Source organism: Bombina bombina, chromosome 7 (assembly GCF_027579735.1).
Source record: "Bombina bombina isolate aBomBom1 chromosome 7, aBomBom1.pri, whole genome shotgun sequence".
NCBI classification, from domain to species: domain Eukaryota; kingdom Metazoa; phylum Chordata; class Amphibia; order Anura; family Bombinatoridae; genus Bombina; species Bombina bombina.
Genome location: NC_069505.1, coordinates 428,396,550 through 428,416,964, shown reverse-complemented (window position 1 = coordinate 428,416,964; position 20,415 = coordinate 428,396,550). Strand labels below are relative to the sequence as shown.

General features: G+C 44.1%; 2 protein-coding genes across 4 annotated transcripts in view; both read left to right on the top strand.

Moving 5' to 3' along the window:
• DMC1 (DNA meiotic recombinase 1) overlaps nucleotides 1–5,015 on the top strand; it is a 165,715-nt gene extending 160,700 nt beyond the window's left edge. Inside the window, exon 12 of the mRNA XM_053689434.1 lies at nucleotides 4,245–5,015. Within this exon, the coding sequence (XP_053545409.1) occupies nucleotides 4,245–4,314 (70 nt within the window). The 3' untranslated portion in view covers nucleotides 4,315–5,015. The remainder of the gene's footprint in view (nucleotides 1–4,244) is intronic.
• An 878-nt stretch (nucleotides 5,016–5,893) lies between these two features.
• Nucleotides 5,894–20,415, top strand: part of DDX17 (DEAD-box helicase 17) — a 38,375-nt gene continuing 23,853 nt past the window's right edge. For 2 of the 3 annotated variants that reach the window (XR_008403254.1, XR_008403253.1), the window contains exon 1: nucleotides 5,894–6,077. Coding sequence is in view for 1 of the 3 variants with exons in the window: in XM_053721312.1 (XP_053577287.1) it covers nucleotides 6,043–6,077 (35 nt within the window). In the remaining 2 variants the exon portion in view is untranslated. The remainder of the gene's footprint in view (nucleotides 6,078–20,415) is intronic. The other variant, XM_053721312.1, reaches the window with a different exon arrangement.

The following is a 20,415-nucleotide window of genomic DNA, read 5'->3' as shown; positions in this document are numbered from 1 at the left end:
TTATATGATGCCCAGGCAGTGACAGGGTTAATTAGATAGCCGTGTAGGGAGCTTGAAGGGTTAGTTTTTAGCTTTAGTGTAGAGATCGGCCTCCCATCTGACACATCATACCCCACGATCCCCTCCCAAACAGCTCTCTTCCCTCCCCCACCCCACAATTGTCCCTGCCATCTTAAGTACTGGCAGAAAGTCCTGCCAGTACTAAAATAAAACTTTGTTGTTTTTATTTTATTATTATTATTTAAAAAATAAAATAGAAATCATTCTGCTGTGTAAGATCCACCCTTACCCCCCCAACCTCCCTGACCCCCCCCCAAAGAGCTCTCTAACCCTCCCCCCACTAACTATTCCCCACCATTTTGGGTACTGGCAGTTGTCTAGGCCAGTACCCACTTTTCAATCAAATTTGATCTTTTTTTTAAAAAAACTCACTTTTTCTGTAGTGTAGCTGCCCCCCTCCATACCCTCCCAGATCGCTTTTTAAAAGTTCCCACCACACTCTGCTCCTCTGCCACTCACCACCCTCTCCCACCACCCAGCACTTTGATTTTTTTATGTTGCTAGATTGCACCCGACATCAAAATCTGCTGGCCACAAGGAAGTTCACCAGCGATGGGCCGCCCAGCCGCCTCCCTGAAATGGCTCCCACCCACCAACGATCGGCACCATCGCTGGCCGATGCAGAGAGGGCCACAGAGTGGCTCTCTGCATCGGTGTGCCAAAAAAGGTATTGCAGTGGTGCCTCAATATCGAGGCATAACAGCAATACCTTGAAAGCGGCTGGAAGCGATCAGGATCGCTTCCAGCTGCTTGAAACCCTTAACGACGTACAGGGTACGTCCCTGGTCTTTAAAGAGCAGTTTGTGTGTGATGTACACAGTACGACATGCGTCGTTAAGGGGTTAAGACACGTTTCAATGTACTTCTGTAAGATAATTTACTTCCTTCTCTTGGTGTTGTTGAAGAAAAAAACACAACATGAAACAACTGGTCCACATTTTAAAAGGTTATTATTGTACTTAACCCCTTAACGACCGAGGACGTGCAGGGTACGTCCTCAAAAAAAAGGCAGTTAATGCCTGAGAACGTACCCTGCACGTCCTCGGTGTGGAAAGCAGCTGGAAGCGATCCTGCTCGCTTCCAGCTGCTTTCCGGTTATTGCAGTGATGCCTCGATATGGAGGCATCCTGCAATAACCCCCCTTGGCCATCCGATGCAGAGAGAGCCACTCTGTGGCCCTCTCTGCACCGGACATCGATGGCCGGTATCGTTGGTGGGTGGGAGCTTACGTGGGAGGCGGGTGGCGGCCATCGGTGCGCTATGTGGAGTGGAGGGGGGCGGGATCGGGGGGCGGGAGCTACGGGGGCGCGCACGGGAGCGCGCGCGTGCACGGGGGTGGTGGGCGGGCGCGTGCACGGGGCGGGAGCGGGTGGGAACCGCTACACTACAGAAAAAAAAAAGTTAAAAAGTAAAAAAAAAAAAAACTTAAATGCAATCTAAGGGTTTTGGAAGGGGTTGGGGGTTGGTCTCGGTGGGGGGGGAAAGCTACACTACAGAAAAGGGAATTTAAAAAAAAAAAAGGCTCATTTTGTTACAAAACTGGGTACTGGCAGACAGCTGCCAGTACCCAAGATGGCGCCCATTATTGCAGAGGGGAAGGGTTAGAGAGCAGTATGGTGGGGGATCAGTGAGGTTGGGGTCTAAGGGGGGATCCTACACATCAGCATATGTAAATATGCTTTTTTTTTTTTTTAAAAAAGGGCCAAATACCTTTTATTTTAGTACTGGCAGAGTTTCTGCCAGTACTTAAGATGGCGGGGACAATTGTGGGGTGGGGGAGGGAAGAGAGCTGTTTGGGAGGGATCAGGGGGTCTGATGTTTCAGGTGGGAGGCTGAGCTCTACACTAAAGCTAAAATTAACCCTGCAAGCTCCCTACAAGCTACATAATTAACCCCTTCACTGCTAGCCATAATACACGTGTGATGCGCAGCGGCATTTAGAGGCCTTCTAATTACCAAAAAGCAATGCCAAAGCCATATATGTCTGCTATTTCTGAACAAAGGGGATCCCAGAGAAGCATTTACAACCATTTGTGCCATAATTGCAGAAGGTGTTTGTAAATAATTTCAGTGAGAAACCTAAAATTGAGAAAAAATTAACGTTTCTTTTAATTTGATCGCATTTAGCGGTGAAATGGTGGCATGAAATATACCAAAATTGGCCTAGATCAATACTTGGGGTTGTCTACTACACTACACTAAAGCTAAAACTACCCCAAAAAGCTCCCTACATGCTCCCTAATTAACCCCTTCACTGCTGGGCATAATACACGTGTGGTGCGCAGTGGCATTTAGCGGCCTTCTAATTACCAAAAAGCAACACCAAAGTCATATATGTCTGCTATTTCTGAACAAAGGGGATCCCAGAGAAGAATTTACAACCATTTATGCCATAATTGCACAAGCTGTTTGTAAATAATTTAAGTTAGAAACCAAAAGTTTGTGAAAAAATTTGTGAAAAGTGAACAATTTTTTCTATTTGATTGCATTTGGCGGTGAAATGGTGGCATGAAATATACCAAAATGGGCCTAGATCAATACTTTGGGTTGTCTACTAAAAAAAAATATATACATGTCAATGGATATTCAGAGATTCCTGAAAGATATCAGTGCTCTAATGTAACTATCGCTAATTTTGAAAAGAAATGGTTTGGAAATAGCAAAGTGCTACTTGTATTTATGGCCCTATAGTTTACAAAAAAAGCAAAGAACATGTAAACATTGGGTATTTCTAAACTCAGGACAAAATTTAGAAACTATTTAGCATGGGTGTTTTTTGGTGGTTGTAGATGTGTAACAGATTTTGGGGGTCAAAGTTAGAAAAAGTGTGTTTTTTTTCCATTTTTTCCTCATATTTTATAATTTTTTTTATAGTAAATTATAAGATATGATGAAAATAATGGTATCTTTAGAAAGTCCATTTAATGGCGAGAAAAACGGTATATAATATGTGTGGGTACAGTAAATGAGTAAGAGGAAAATTACAGCTAAACACAAACACCTCAAAAATGTAAAAATAGCCTTGGTCCCAAACGGACAGAAAATAGAAAAGTGATGTGGTCATTAAGGGGTTAAGCAAGATTACAGGAAAGTAACAAGCATGTTACTTTATACAGTAATACAAAGCTTGGCGCGCAACATCAGATAAGCACAGGGTCCTTTTATAGTCTTAATTATTCCATGTGCTGTGCTTTGAACCAATCCAGGATCTTCACACGTAGGCAACTTGTGGTCTTCTTATCTCTTTCATACAGACTTGGGTGTTTTACTTAGCTAAAAGTTAATATTTTTGTACGCACAGCACAAATATCTGAATTGACAAGTAAGGGTTTTGCTTTAAAATTACAAACGTCAATTTGTTATAAAGCATAGGGAAAAATGGCAGAATTAAGTATTTTTCTCTAACAGTGTCCTGTGTTAAAAGGCTCAGGAGCAGCAATACACTACTGGGTGTTTGTTGTTGATTGGTGGCTGCACACATATGTCTTTTGTCATTGGCTCACCAGATGTGCTCAGCTTTATAGGGTTATATGTAAACAAAGCAATAATAACGTGCTCTAAGGCATTGCAGCATTTTTTACTTGTAGGCTGCTTTAAACAGACATTCTAGAGTAAAATAAAATACTCTGTTTTGTTGTGGCATTTTATCATTATTATTATTTTTTTTAAACAAACTTTATTTAATACATTTGCAATACAAAATAATGTCATTACATGTTGTCATACCAAGATACATTATGTTAGTAAAATAAAACAAAATACAATACATTGTCTGACTTCTTTGTGTTGCTCTTAAAGGGACAATGTACTGAGACAAGCAGCTGATAAGAGTTGTAGTAACACCCTTGTAACTCTGTATTAACGTCATTCTCACCCTTGCGGTCCTCACCCCGTTTCTCACCCTCCAACCCTTCTAGATTACAAGTTCCCACAGGATTAGGGCCCTAAATTCCTCCAGTATTTGTTTGTCAGTCTGTCTTGTCTCTTACAAGTTTGTATCATTGTTTTATTTAAACAAGTTGTACCCATTTACAGCGCTGCATAATATGTTGGTGCTTTATAAATAAAGTATAATAATAATATTTGCATAGTGCTTTATCCCTACTGCTGTAATGTTACTCTAATCAGAATCAGTATTGTACGGTCTGTAATACGTATGTCATGTACCTAATATCCATTCACAGCCCTGAAATGCCAGAAAATGAAGCCACGTTTTCAATCACAGCTGGAGGGATAAGCGATGCAAAAGAGTGACTGCCATCCTGTGAGCGAGCGACGCCGGATTTACTGCTTGTGCTGTTACAACGTGCACTTGTTAGATGGGGGTTGATAGCCTGTTTGTCCAAATCTGAGCTAATACAAATAGGAGCTTATAAACCTGAAGGGACAATAAAGTTAAATTAAACATTCATTATTTAGATACAGCATACAATGTTTTCCAGTGTACATACATTATCAAATTGGCTTTGTTCTCTTCTTATCCTTTGTTAAAAGGTAAACCTAGGTAGGCACAAGAGCGTGCATATGTGTTTAGGACTCTATGGCCGCAGTGTTTGTAACAATGTTTGTATGCACGCTCTTGAGCCTACCTGCATTTCAACAAAAGATACAAAGAGAACAAAGGAAATTAATAACGGAAGCAATTGTGAAACTGTTTTTTTGTTTATCACATTGTTTGTACTGACTATTTAACCATTTCACTGGCCGAGGAGGGGCTACTATGCATGGTTTATACATTGCAGTCCTGTGTTTTAACTCAGATATTTTGTGTGTGTGCAAATATCCTGCAATCTCTAGCAGGAACTACATTTCTAATTACTATGCAGTCAGAAAACAAAGACCTGTGGGAGGAGTATGACATAAAACAAACTAGGTAAATAAACAGCCCTGCAGCTTCTTTTTTAACCCTTTCGTGACAGGGTTAAAGTGCCTACATCGGAACAGCTGTTCCGATGTAGACAAATTGAAACTACGCGATCGTGCATATGATCGCGAGATTTCAATTACTGGATCGCATCTGGGCGGCGTCCCTACAATCCTAGGAACGCCCTCCAGCCCGCGATCAAATCCTAGAAGCACAGAAGGCTTCAGGACAGCCGTTAGCTGTGACGTTCTATTCCATCATAACGGCTTTAAAGCCCAGTGTAATTATGACGGAATAGAACGGCATTAAAAGGTTAATGTAATGAACTTTTTTTTAAAAACAAAACAATAAATACATAAAAGTGGGAACTTTCCTTGTCATACAGGTGGCCAGCACATGACATAAGTAACCCCAAACTAAAGAAAATGGTATGAAAATAAAGCAAAAATATGTATTAAAATGTTACTGTATTACATGTTAATGGTTACTGTGTTGTGTTCAGTGGGTTCAATGTGAGGGTTACAATTTGATCTGTTGTGAAGTTTTGTAATAAAGCTGTAATGTTTTTAGTTACATATATTGTTAATAAAGCTATGAGGAAAACTTTAAATACTATATTTATTTACGTGCAATAAAATAGGTCTCAATAACAACTACCTAGTAACAGCTGTGTTTTTACAAAATGGCCGCCAAGACAATAATAAACTCAGGTGCTGAAGTTCGTGCGTTTCAAGACTCGATTTCACTATTTAGCCCCGCCTTAGTTATCCATTGGTTGGATAGAGTAAAGCTACGCCCGATACGTTTGTAATCTATACGAATACTTATTTGGGCCACGTCACAAGTAGGTGTGGCCGTATTCTTTATGCTTTTACGCTACGTTACTAGGATACTACCGTGCAGAACTATGAGCGTTACGCTACAACAGCTACGTAGAGTGTCCATTTCACGCTGTGTAGTCTGATAGAGAAGAACAAGGGCAGCCATTTTGTCCGGAGCTTTGACGGAGAGAAGCGGTTGCGCGGTACATTCGGAGTTTGAGCTCATATTGTCGAAGTGACCCCGGTGTTGCGATACTGATTTTATTTTACGGCAAAAGCGGAAACTCTTGAGAGAATATGAGGGGAAGCTTCATGGACCGGGGCCGTGGCGGGTAAGTGCGACCGAGAGCAGAAACTGTGTTACCGGGGTTATGGCCTAGTGGCCGACAACAGAGGGGGCTTTTTGTCCTCTCTAGGGAGCGCGGGACACGCACCAGTTTTATGTAACAAATAAAGTACACTAGATAAGATACAGTTAAAGGGACAATCTATTTAGATAGGGCAGTAATTTTAAACTACTTTCCAATTTACTTTTATCATCAAATTTGCTTTGTTGAAAGCTAAACCTATGTAGGTAACATCTTAGTTTAGCGTTATAAATTATTTTCTCAGCCATATCTTATTTTCCAACAAAAATTGGCGTGTTGGTTCAGATGAGGGCTACCAACAATGCTGCAGTGTTTGTATCTCCAGGAACAAAAAGGGGAGCCATATTTTGGGGTGTAAAGTCCCTGTTTTTCCCATAGACTTTCCACAGCCAGCCAGCTCTGCTCACCTACAGGATACATTGTATCAAACCCTCAGCCTACAGCTTTTTATACATTTGTAACTGTTTACTGTACACAGACACTTAGGGCTAGATTTATTAAGCTCCTACGGCAGCAAGTTCTCTCAAGAACTTGCTCGCCGTGATTTATCACCAGACCGCTGCTTCCCTAACATCTACGCCACCTCTATTGTGGCGAAATTCAATCTCGAGTCCGACCGAGGAGATTGACAGCTCCTGCCCGCGCGTGATTGGTTGTGCGCGGGCAGGGGGCGGGATTGCAATGTTAATTACCTGCGGGTAATTTCGCCCCGCAACAGGCGAGCTGAGGCGTACAGGGGCGCGTATACGCGCCCCTGTAAGCTTCAGCGTTGATAAATCTAGCCCTTAAAGCAGCCCTCTCGGTAACAACTGTACAAACTGCTGAGGAAATAATGTTCACATAGCCTTAAAGGGACAGACAAAAAAAACAGTCTTGAAAGGGTCAACTAGCACCACGCGCACACAGTCTTAAAGGAACAGATCGCAGTAATGTTCATGCAGCGCAACCTTAAAGGTCAGCTCAACACTAGTGATGTCGCAAATAGTTTGCTGGCGAACATAGCATGTTCGTGTTCACGCGGCGGGGGCGAACATGTTCGATCCGCCCCCTATTCTTCATCATTGAGTAAACTTTGACCCTTTACCTCACAGTCAGAAGACACATTACGGCCAATCAGCGGCAGACACTCCCTCCCAGACCCTCCCACCTCCTGGACAGCATCCATTTTAGATTCATTTGGAAGCTGCATTCTTAGTGAGAGGAGGGACAGTGTAGCTGCTGCTGATTTAATAGGGAAATTGATAGCTGGGCTAGTGTATTCAGTGTCCACTACAGTCCTGAAGGACTCATCTGATCTCTGCTGTAAGGACAGCACCCCCAAAAAGCCCTTTTTAGGGCTAGAACATCATTTTTTTTTTTCCCTGTGTAATCTAATTGCAGTTGCCTGCCTGCCTGCCAAGCCACTTGCCCAGTGCCACCACTCATATCTGGTGTAACAGTAGTGTAAATTTAAAAAAAAAATAAAAAAAATTTGACTGTGAAACATCAGTCTGCTAGTGTAATCTAATTGCATTTGCCTGCCAGCGTGTGTGCCAGGCTCACAGCGTATACTGTGCCCACTTGCCCAGCGCCACCACTCATATCTTGTTTAATAGTAGTGTAAGGTGCCGTCGTGGTGCTGTGATTCCCTTTGGCCCTAGAATAATGCCCAGTGTTCAGAGGCCACGTACCATGAACTCGAAAAGTTCTGAGGACATAGTTGACTTTATAACACAGGACACCCAATCTTCTATAGCTTCCGCTCCGAACCTTGACGCACCATCCTCCTTCAGCTTATCTTCGGGCACCTCTCAAGTTACCACTCGCCCGCCTGCCAAACGGGGAGTTTGGTCTTTCACTGTGAAGCGGCCGTAACCCTTACACTACCTGATCGATACAACATCATACCTGATGTTTTAAAGCACGTTATTCCAAACAATTTAGGAATGTTAGGTGATTTATGCCCTTTATGGATTAAAACCAGACTCTGCATCAACTATGTAATTTTCCGTGGGAGTTTTGCCATGGATCCCCCTCCGGCATACCACAGTCCAGGTGTTAGTCCCCTTGAAACAACTTTTCCATCACTATTGTGGCCAGAAAGAGTCCCTGTGGGTTTTAAAATTTGCCTGCCCATTGAAGTCAATGGGGGTTCGTCGGTTCGCGAACCTTTGGGGAAGTTCGCGTTCACTGACCCAACTTTTTAGGTTCGCGACATCACTACTCGAGCCTTAAAGGGACAGATCACAGTAATGTGGACGCAGTGCAACCTTAAAGGGCAGCTCGACACCTGCGCACAGAGCCTTAAAGGGACAGATTACCGTAATGTGCACGCAGCGCAACCTTAACGGGCAGCACGGCACCTGCTCAGTCTTAAAGGCGCAGGCACACACAACCTTTTAGTGAGTTTACATGCACAGTTTTAAAGGGAGCGATAGTATGCATCCCCATGTGATGCACGCAGCCTTAAAGGGACGCTCTGTCTTAACGGGACAGTGGCACATGCATTCACACAAACATACAGAGCACTCTCAGCCTTTAAAAGGACAACTTGCACTCTGTCTTCCCTCAAAGGTCAGATTAGTGTGCAGACAGTCAGTGAAACAGTTAATTAGATAACCACACCCTGCGATTAGCAAATACTGCACAATGCAGACTGCAAGTTATGGTTATATTATTAACTGTTTCACTGCTGGGCCGCACACAAAACTGGTCTTAAAGGGAACACTGCTTGCACTACACGCATACAGCCGAAAAGGGACAGATCACCATAATATTCACACAGCGCAACCTTAAAGGGCAGCTCGGCACCTGCGCACACAGTCTTTAAGGTACAGGCACACACAACCTTTAGTGGTTAAACGCAGACAGTTTTAAAGAGAGCGATAGTATGCATCCGCATGCAAAGCACAGCGCCTTAAAGGGGCACTCTGTCTTAAAAGGACAGGGGCACGTGCACAGCCTTTAAAAGGACAACTTGCACCATAACCACACAGTGTTAACGGAACAGCTCACACCATGCACACCTAGCGCAGCCTTAAAGGGCAGCTCACCGCCTGCTCAGTCTTAAAGGGTCAGGCACACACAACCTTTAGTGGGTAAAGTCACACCACACAGCCTTAAAGGGAGCGATAACAGTATACATCCACATGCAACACACACAGCTTTAAAGGAACATCTCACACAATGCTCAGTCTTTAAGGGGCAGACACACAGGCTTTTAGGCACACCCAAATGCACACAGCCTTAAAGGCGCACCAAGTATTAAAGTGAGACACAAACGCAGACTTTAAAGGGGGAGCTCACACCACACACACACAGTTTTAATGATACAGGTGCACAAACACAGCACACACAGCCTTAACAGCACAGATCACATTACGCTTGCACAGTCTTAAATGCACGGACACCCTCACACAATGCACACAGTCCTTAAAGTGATTGTAAACTTTCCCTTTTGTCCAAACAAATCTGGAATGTTATAGATATTTTAGGAGTTTAACTCTTCAGTTGTTATGAAGATGCGCTATAACTTTTTAATGTAGCGCTGAAATTCAAATACCCTGCCCCCTGGCCACAAACTTGAAAAGTAATATTTTTATTGAACTAACAGTTTGAAATATTTTCCAATCATCTCTCTAAAACAAAGGTGCTGTATGACTAGAGGGCTGATTGGGGAACCGTTCAAACTGTTAGCTCAACAACAACAAAAAACACACACTCACAGACTAAAAGCACGGCTCATGGCTTTGTGTGAATGTCATAAAATCTCTGTTTTTATGATTGCCTTGAGTCATCTCTAAGGGGCCGATTTACTAAAGTGCGGACGGACATGATACAATGTAGCGTATCATGTCCGCCGCACATCGATAAATGCTGACAGCATACGCTGTCGGCATTTATCATTGCACAAGCAGTTTTTGTGAACTGCTTGTGCAATGCCTCCCCCTGCAGATTCACGGCCAATCGGTCGCTAGCAGGGGGTGTCAATCAGCCTGATCGTATAGGATCAGGCATATTGAAGACCGCAGCCTCAGAGGCAGCAGATCAGTTTTGGAGCAGCGTTTTTTAGACTGCTGCTTCATAACTGCCGTTTCTGGTGAGCCTGAAGGCTTGTGCGGAAACAGGGGGCATCAAGCTCTATTCGGAATTTGATAATTCGGCCCCAATGTCTGTGTGTACCATAAACCATTTGTTTAAGGCTGTGTGTGAATGCCATGAGCTGTCCTTTTAAAGCTGTGTGTGTGAACATTGTGGCACCTGTACCATTAAAACTGTGTGTGTGAGCTCCCCCTTTAAAGTCTGCGTTTGTGTCTGTCACTTTAATACTGGGTGCCCCTTTAAGGCTGTGTGTTTAAAAGCCTGTGTGCCTGCCCCTTAAAGACTGTGCATTGTTTGAGATGTTCCTTTAAAGCTGTGTGCGTTGCATGTGGATGTATACTGTTATCGCTCCCTTTAAGGCTGTGTGGTGTGACTTTACCCACTAAAGGTTGTGTGTGCCTGCCCCTTTAAGACTGTGTGAGCAGGCGGTGAGCTGCGCTAGGTGTGCATGGTGTGAGCTGTTCCGTTAACACTGTGTGGTTATGGTGCAAGTTGTCCTTTTAAAGGCTGTGCACGTGCCCCTGTCCCTTTAAGACAGTGTCCCTTTAAGGCGCTGTGCTTTGCATGTGGATGCATACTATTGCTCTCTTTAAAACTGTCTGCATTTAACCACTAAAGGTTGTGTGTGCCTGTACCTTAAAAACTGTGTGTGCAGGTGCCGAGCTGCCCTTTATGGTTGCGCTGCGTGAATATTACGGTGATCTGTCCCTTTACGTTGCATGCGTGTAGTGCAAGTTGTCTTTTTAAAGGCTAAGAGTGCGCTGTGTTTGTGTGCGTGCACGTGCCACTGTCCCGTTACGACAGAGCGTCCTTTTTAAGGCTGCGTGCTTCACATGGGGATGCATACTATCGCTCCCTTTAAAACTGTGCATGTAAAGTCACTAAAAGGTTTTGTGTGCCTGCCCCTTTAAGACTGTGAGCAGGTGCCGAGCTGCCCTTTAAGGTTACGCTGCGTGCACGTTGCAGTGATCTTTCCCTTTAAGGCTCTGTGCGCAGGTGCCGAGCTGCCCTTTAAGGTTACGCTGCGTGCACGTTGCAGTGATCTTTCCCTTTAAGGCTCTGTGCGCAGGTGTCGAGCTGCCCTTTAAGGTTGCGCTGCGTGTACATTACGGTGCTTTGTTCCTTTAAGGCTCTGTGCGCAGGTGTTGAGCTGCCTTTTAAGGTTGCGCTGCGTGCACGTTGCAGTGATCTGTCCCTTTAAGGCTGTGTGCGCAAGTGTCGAGCTGCCCTTTAAGGTTGCGCTGCGTGCACATTACAATGATCTGTCCCTTTAAGGCTGTGTGCGCAGGTGTCGATCTGCCCTTTAAGGTTGCGCTGCATGCACATTACGGAGATCTGTCCCTTTAAGGCTGTGTGCGCAGGTGTCAAGCTACCCTTTAAGGTTGCGCTGCATGCACATTAGTGATCTGTCCCTTTAAGGCTGTGTGTGCAGGTGTCGAGCTGCCCTTTAAGGTTGCGCTGCATGCACATTACGGTGATCTGTCCTTTTAAGGCTCTGTGCGCAGGTGTCGAGCTGCCCTTTAAGGTTGCGCTGCATGCACGTTACGGTGATCTGTCCCTTTAAGGCTGTGTGCGCAGGTGTCGAGCTGCCCTTTTAGGTTGCACTGCGTCCACATTATGGTGATCTCTCCCTTTTTTTCAGGTGTCGAGCTGCCCTTTAAGGTTGCGCTGCGTATACATTACGGTGATCTCTCCCTTTAAGGCTCTGTGCGCAGGTGTCAAGCTGCCCTTTAAGGTTGTGCTGCATGAACATTACTGCAATCTGTCCCTTTAAGACTGTGCATGTGGTGCTTGTTGACCCTTTCAAGGCTGTGTTTTTTTTTTAACTGTCCCTTTAAGACTGTGTGACCTGGTGCTATCCTGCCCTTTAAGGCTATGTGAACATTATTTCCTCAGCAGTTTGTACAGTTGTTACTGAGAGGGCTGCTTTAATTGTCTGTGTACAGTAAAGCTGCCCTTTAAGGTTGCACTGCATGAACATTACTGCGATCTGTCCCTTTAAGACTGTGTGCGTGTGGTGCTAGTTGACCCTTTCAAGGCTGTTTTTTTTTTTTGTCTGTCCCTTTAAGAATGTGTGACCAGGTGCTATGCTGCCCTTTAAGGCTATGTGAACATTATTTCCTCAGCAGTTTGTACAGTTGTTGCCGAGAGGGCTGCTCAAATGTATAAAAAGCTGTAGGCTGAGGGTTTGATACAATGTATCCGTGTAGGTGAGCAGAGCTGGCTGGTTGTGGAAAGTCTATGGGGAAAACAGGGCTCCCCTTTTTGTTCCTGGAGACACAAACATTGCAGCATTGTTGGTAGCCCTCATCTGAACCCCCACACCAATTTTTGTAGGAAAATAATAAGATATGGCTGAGAAAATAATTTAGAACGCTAAACTAAGATTTTACCCCTATGTAAACTTATATGCTAATTTCTAAGGCCGCCTCTTATCTCATTGCATTTTGACCGTTCTTCACAGCTAGACAGCGTTAAGGCTGTGACACACTGCATGCGATGCGGCGCGAGGCAAAGCAGCTGCTTTGCTCCGCATCGCTTCTGAAGTTCAAATATTTCATCTCTGAGCGCTTAGCTACGCGACCTGACGCAGCAGAGTGCTCAGAGATGAAAAGGCAAGGCACACTGAGCGCGCACAGCTGCATCTACACGCTGCGCGTCGCTCTGCTTGCAGTGTGTCACAGCCTTTAGTTTGTGTGTCATAGATAACATTGTGCTCACTCCCGTGGAGTTACTTATGAGTCAGCTCTGATTGGCTAAAATGCACGTTAGTCCATAGATATAATTCATAATTCATTTTGCTTACTTTTGAAAATTATTTTAAAATGCTTGCCAGTAATTTTTAAAGTGAAGGTCAGGTTACTAATTCTGCCCCACGGCATTGCATAAACATTTAAAAATGAACAAGGGTTTAATTCTTGAAATGTTTCATATGTATATATTTTGTAGAATTTTTACCTATTTAACGCTGCCATATTGTCAAAATGATTGACAGGTGACGATTTGTAAAATAACGAATCCTTGTTTCCTCCCCATGGGCGTTCAGCCCCTTTTGCATAAACGTCACAGCCCGGGGGGAAACAAGGATTGGTTCTTTTACGAATCGTCATCTGTCAATCAATTTGACAAAATGGTGAACGGGAGAGCTGCGCTTATCGTCGCAGCGGTAAATGGGTAAAAATTTATATATATATATATATATATATATTATTTTTTAAAGGACAGTCAAGTCCAAAGTAAACTTTCATGATTTTAAATAGGGAATGTAATTTTTAAACAACTTTCTAATTTACTTTTATCACCAATTTTGCTTTGTTCTCTTGGAATTCTTAGTTGAAAGACAATTATAGGAGGTTCATATGCTAATTACTTAGACCTTGAAGTCTGCATCTAATCTGAATGCATTTTGAACACTAGAGGGCATTAGTTCATGTGTTTCATATAGATAACATTGAGCTCATGCCTGTGAAGTTACCCTGGAGTGAGCACTGATTGGCTAAAATGCAAGTCTGACAAAAGAACTGAAATAAGGGGGCAGTTTGCAGAGACTTAGATACAAGATAATCACAGTGGTAAAAAGTGTATTTCTATAATGTATTTCTTGGTTATGCATAACAGGGGAATGGGTAATAAAGGTATTATCTTGCTTTTTAAACAATAATAATTCTGGTGTTGACTGTCTCTTTAAACGTCTATGCAATGCTGTGGGACACTTAGTAAATTGACCTTTACTTTAAACAAATTTTTTTTTATGCAAACTATTTTAAATTCGTCCTTTTAGGATAGATTTAGCACAACACAATACGAAATGCAAGTCAATAGATAATAGTTACAATCATGTGATCAGGGGCTGTCTGCAGAGGCTTAGATACAAGGTAATCACAGAGGTAAAAAGTGTATTAATATTGCTGTTGGTTATGCAAAACTGGGGAATGGGTAATAAAGGGATTATCTATCTTTTACAACAATCTACATTTTGGATTAGACTGTCCCTTTAATATTTGTCATCAAAGTGCACTGTTTGCCATACATATCTGGTATATCAAGTAGTGAGAAACAATTTACAGTGCCCTGTCCCTTTAACTGTTCCTTGGTGGTCAGTTGAGAAATTCCCTTTTTTTTTCCCCAGGAGATGGTTTGAAGGTGCTTTAATCCTTATAATATAGTGATAGTCACTGATACCAGACAGCCAAGACTGGGCCCCCCCACACCTACTGCCTGTCTTGCTCCTTGTCACACCAGATTTGGCCCTTTCATGGCTAGCTGGATCTTGCTGTCTCTTGCTATCTGTTTTGCCATGCTGTGCCCGGCCACAAGAGTTGAATCCCTACCACCTCCTGTTCCTCAGCGGATTCTGGCTCCGGAGAGCAACCGCGATCCCCCAGACCTCTTTGTTTCATTTATTTGGTGATGAGTACTTTGTCAGAGAAGAGCTAGTCTCTGACCGGAAAAACCCTCCTGGACTGGCCAGGCTCCTGAAACTCCCGGTCGGCTGCCGTGAAAACGGACACCCGCCTAACCCCTTTTAGGCTGGCCAGGCTCCTGGAACTCCCGGTCGGCCGCAGAACAGCAGGACCACCTGCTGACTTTACCCCTGGTCGCTCCAGGGGCCCTTTGCTCCAGAGTGCCATTCTTTTGGGGATTGGTAGCCCCTTGGGTGGACAAGAGGTGGGGTGATTGCCGGAGAGGAGCTCCTTTGGGAACTGGGGTTTTTTTGACACCCCTCCCACCCTATCTTTACCAGGCTGTAACTCCGGTCCCCAGTAGCGAATCACGCTTTTTGGGCTGTGGCATCTGGGTATCGAGAGCTTTCAATGGACACCCTGGAAGTGCCACCGCTCCTCCGGGATCACCCTGAAACCTCCACCCCTGGGTACTGGGATTCTGTGGGACTGTGGCTGCTGTGGAGGCACCAGCCTGTCTGGAGGGGCGGGAAAATTGTGGGATTGTCCAGCGTGTTATCAAGATGAGCCGTGTGTATTTCACAATAAAATCAGTTCTTGTTCCACCTGAATGATAGTATGTCTTATTTGGGTGGGCTACTGCTAAATCACTACTCCCCTTTATAGCGGCCCCTTATCGGGGAGAGAAAGGACCCTCTGGCAAAGCTACCGAATCGAGGTAGCCAGAGTCTGCCACAGGGTGGGACCCTGAATACTGGTGCTGTCAGGCATCAGGGGTGGCTACAGACTGTGGTCACTGGCCAGCTACATAGCTGCAGTCTGCAGGGGGGAAGCAGGACCCGTTTGGCAGAGCTACCACTTTTATGATTTTGGTAGAGCGTGTAGTTTTAAAAAAAACTTTCCAATTTACTTCTGTTATCACATTTGCTTTGTTCTTTTAATGAAGAGTAAAACTAGGTAGGCTCAAGAGTGTGCACATGTCTTTAGTACTCTGGCAACAGTATTTCTAATGACACGGTGAGTCCACGGATCATCTCTAATTACTATTGGGAATATCACTCCTGCCCAGCAGGAGACGGCAAAGAGCACCACAGCAAAGCTGTTAAATATCACCTCCCTTCCCTCCAACCCCATTCTCTTTGCCTATGTTAACAGCAAGGAGGTGATAAAGTTTAGGTGTTTGGAAGAAGATTCTTAAAGCAAAAGTTTATTTTTCAGCAGTGCAAGTTTGTTCTGCTTTGTCCTGGGGTTTAGCCGTATCCCATGTCAGTCTCTTCAGTAGAGCAGTGGTGGCTTTTAAGCAATGAGAACTTGTGTGGTACAATCCTCACTGCGCCACCCATGTATTTATTGCTGCCCTAACATTGAAAGCCTGAGTAAGATTACTCGGTCTTTGTTTTTTTTTTCTTCCACAGGTCCATGTGAGGGAACATGCCTCTCAAACCTAGTGAGCTGCCTGGCAGATTTCTGGAGGTAAGTGCTGATTTTATTTTTCTGGGACATATGCAGGACAACTATTGCACTTTAAAGGGACACTAAACCCCAACATTTTCTTTTGTGATTCAGGTAGAAAATACAATTTTAAACATGCCAATTTACTTCTATTATGTAATTTGTTTCATTGTTTAGATATCCTTTGTTGAAGAAATAGCACACACATGGGTGAGCCAATTACACGAGGCATCTATGTGCAGCCACCATTTACCAGCTACTGAGCCTATCTAGATATGCTTTTCAGCAAAGAATATATAGAGAATGAAGCAAATTGGATAATGTAAATTAGAAAGTTGTTTAAAATTGCATGCTCTTTCTAAACCATGAAAGAAAAAAAGTTTTTCATATCCCTTTAACCCTTTGAGTGCTAATCACTTTCCCACCTGGGTGCTAATATTTTCTATGGCTTTTTTAATTTTTAAATTTTTATTTTTTTTAACTTTTTTTATTTTTTTTTACAGACCCCTAAGACTTAAACTGTTGGAAAGGTTAGACGATTACCTTTCCAACAGTTGGTCTTGGGGGTCTGTAGCTGCTTAGATGCCTGAGATACAGGCTTCTAAGCAGCATGCTCCCTCCTCCTATACTTAACATTAAGTATAAATAAAGTTGCACGGTGACATCATTACGTCATTGTGCGTGACTTCACCGCGCAATCACGTGAAGCCCCGGCGATGCCTGTCACTCTACAGGCACGATTGCTGAGGCAGGAGTGGTTAGGAGCCCCCAGATCTCCCTCAAGGTGGGAGAGTGCTCATGACGGCTCTGAGCCGTCATTAGCACTCTCCCTCAAGGTGGGAGAGTGCTCATGACGGCTCTGAGCCGTCATTAGCACTCTCCCTCAAGGTGGGAGAGTGCTCATGACGGCTCTGAGCCGTCATTAGCACCAGAGTGAGAAACTATGATGGCTCAGAGCCGTCATTAGCACTCAAGCCGTCATTTGATGGGACACAAGCATTCTCCTATAGAATTAGGGGATAATGTTTAAACCGGCAGTAATGGCAGGCACTGTGGACGAGGAGATATAGGCTCAATGTGTGGTGTGTGTTTGACCTACTCCCAGCGGCTTTACTTTAGAGTACATTTTGCTGACCGGGAGGTTAATTTTGAAGCGCCCACGATGGGCGGGGCTAGCTGAGGCGGCACGTTTCTGTTGCGCACCTTTTATTCACTTGCTGTGTTCCCGGAGGGGAGACGGCGTCATTGCAGCCTTGTAAGCAGGGCTACAGTTACCGGACTGCATTTACAGTGCTATAAGTTGAGTTCGGTCTTCTAGCAGGATATACACTCCGGTGTCAGCACAGAAGGTAGGCACCTAAGTTGAGGTGTAAAGGTTGTCCGGAGTGTTTGTGACCGGGATCATAACAAGTTTCTGAGGTTCACATTTCTAGACGAGCACTTCCAGTTTGTGGCTCTTCCATTTGGCTTTGCCACAGCTCCCAGAATTTTTTTCAAAGTTCCTGGGATCCCTGTTGGCGGTGCTCCGGTTGCGGGGCATTGCAGTGGGGCCTTATCTGGACGACATTCTGGTCCAGGCTCCATCCTTTCAACAAGCGAACTCCCACACGGAGATGTTGTTATCCTTCCTGCGTTCTCACTGTTGGAAGGTGAATTTGGGAAAGAGTTCCTTAATTCCAGCTACAAGGGTAGTGTTCTTGCAAACAATAATAGATTCCCTATCAATGAGAATTTTTCGGACAAGTCAGAAAATCAAGGATCTTCGACTCTTGTCTGGCCCTTCAGTCCTCTCCTCTGCCGTCAGTGGCTCAATGTATGGAGGTGATCGGTCTGATGGTAGCTGCCATGGACATCATTCCGTTTCCACCTCAGACCTCTACAGTTATGCATGCTCAGGCAGTGGAACAGGGATTACGCGGATCTGTCCCCGCAATTACATCTGGATCAGGCGTCAAGAGATTCTCTTCCTTGGTGGTTGTCTCAGGAGCATCTCTCCCAGGGAACCTGCTTTCGCAGACCCACCTGGGTGATTGTGACAACGGACGCCAGCCTTCTGGATTGGCGAGCAGTCTGGGGTTCACTAAAGGCTCAGAGGACTTGGATTCGGGAGGAGTCTGTTCTCCCCATAAACATTCTATAGTTGAGGGCAATCTTCAATGCTCGCCTGGCCTCAGTTAGCCTGGTTTATCAGGTTTCAGTCGGACAACATAACCTCAGTGGCTTACATCAACCATCAGGGAGTTCCTTGGCCATGTCTAGAGGTAGCCAAGATTATTCAGTGGGCGGAGACCCACAACTGTCTATCCACAATCCAGGAGTGGACAATTGGGAAGCAGGTTTTCTGAGCAGACAGACCTTTCACCCGGGGGGAGTGGGAACTACAGCCGGAGTTGGATCTCATGACATTTCGACAGAATTCCAAGCTTCAGAGGTACGGGTCGAGGTCAAGGGATCCCCAGGCTGTACTGATCGATTCTCTGGCAGTTCCTATTTCCTCCGTTTGCTCTCCTTCCATAGGTTATTGCTCGAATCAAACAGGAGAAGGTGTAGGTGATCTTCATTGCACCGGCGTAGCCTCACAGGATCTGGTATGCAGACCTAGTGGAGATGTCATCTCTCCCACCTTGGAGACTCCCACTGCGGAAACTACTTCAAGGGCCCTTCCTTCATCCAAATTTCATTTCTCTGAAGCCGATTGCTTGGAGATTAAACGCTTAATTTTATCTAAGCGTAGATTTTCTGAATCTGTCATTGAGACCATGATTCAGGCTTGTAAACCTGTGACGAGGAAAATTTACCATAAGATATGGCGTAAATATCTGCTTTGGTGTTAATCCAGAGACTACTCTTGGAGTAGAGTTTGTATTCCTAGGATTTTGTCTTTTCTCCAGGAGGGTCTGGAGAAGGGTTTATCTGCAAGTACTTTGAAGGGTCATATATCTGCCTTGTCTATTTTGTTGCATAAACGTCTGGCGGATGTCCCAGACGTGCAATCCTCCTGTCAGGCCTTGGTCAGAATCAGGCCTGTGTCTAAACCTGTTTCTCCTCCCTGGAGTCTTAACCTAGTTAAAGTTCTTCAGCAGGCTCTGTTTAAGCCTATGCATTCCTTAGATATTAAAGGGACACTCAATCAAAATTAAACTTTCATTATTCAGATAGAGCATGCAATTTTAAACAACTTTCTAATTTACTTCCATTAACAAAATGTGCACAGTCTTTTTATATTTAAACTTTTTGAGTCACCAGCTCCTACTGAGCATGTGCAAGAATAAGTGTGTATGCATTTGTGAATGGCTGATTGCTGTCACATGGTACAGGGGGAGTGGAAAAGACATAACTTTTAAAATTTAAAAAAAAATCTACTACTCATTTGAAGTTCACACTAAGTGCTATTGCATTGTCATCTTGCATTTGTTGATTATGCAAATCTACAGTGTTGACTGGTCCTTTAAGTTATCTTGGAAAGTTTTGTTTCTGGTGGAAATTTCTTCTGCTCGCAGAGTCTCTGAACTTTCGGCGTTGCATTGTGAATCCCCTTACCTTATTTTTCATTCTGATAAGATAGTTATGCGTACTAAGTTGGGGTTCCTTCCTAAGGTGGTTTCGTATAGGAACATTAATCAAGAAATTGTTGTTCCTTTTATGTCCTAACCCCCCCTTCTCATAAGGAGCGTCTTTGGCCCTGTTTTTTTGTCTGGGAAACGTAAGGGTCAGAAAGCTACGGCTACTTCTCTTTCTTCGTGGCTGAAGAGTATAATTCGCTTGGCCTATGAAACTGCTGGACAGCCTCCTGAGAGAATCACGGCTTATTCTACGAGGGCTGTTTCCTCTTCCAGGGCATTCAAGAATGAAGCTTCTGTGGAACAGATTTGCAAGGCTACAACTTGGTCCTCTCTACACACTTTTTCCAAGTTGTATAAGTTTGATACTTCTGCATTGGCTGAGGCTACTTTTGGGAAAAGGTTCTTCAAGCAGTGGTGCCTTCCGTTCAGGTTCCCTGTATTGTCCATCCCTTATCTTTGTCCTCTAGCTTGGGTATTGATTCCCAATAGTAATTAGAGATGATCCGTGGACTCACTGTGTCATTAGAAAGAAAACAAAATTTATGCTTAACTGATAAAAAAATTTTCTTGACAAGGTGAGTACACGGCCCGCCCTGTTTTTTTTTTTTTAGACAGGTTTTTGTCATGTTATAAATGTTGTAAAACACTGCTGCCATAGAATAGTAAAGACACGTGCACACTCCTGAGCTCTTATGAGCCTACCTAGTTTTACTTTTCAATAAAAGATAACAAGAGAACAAAGCAAATTTGATAATAGAAGTAAATGGGAAAGTTGTTAAACTGTGCGCTCTACCCATTTCACTG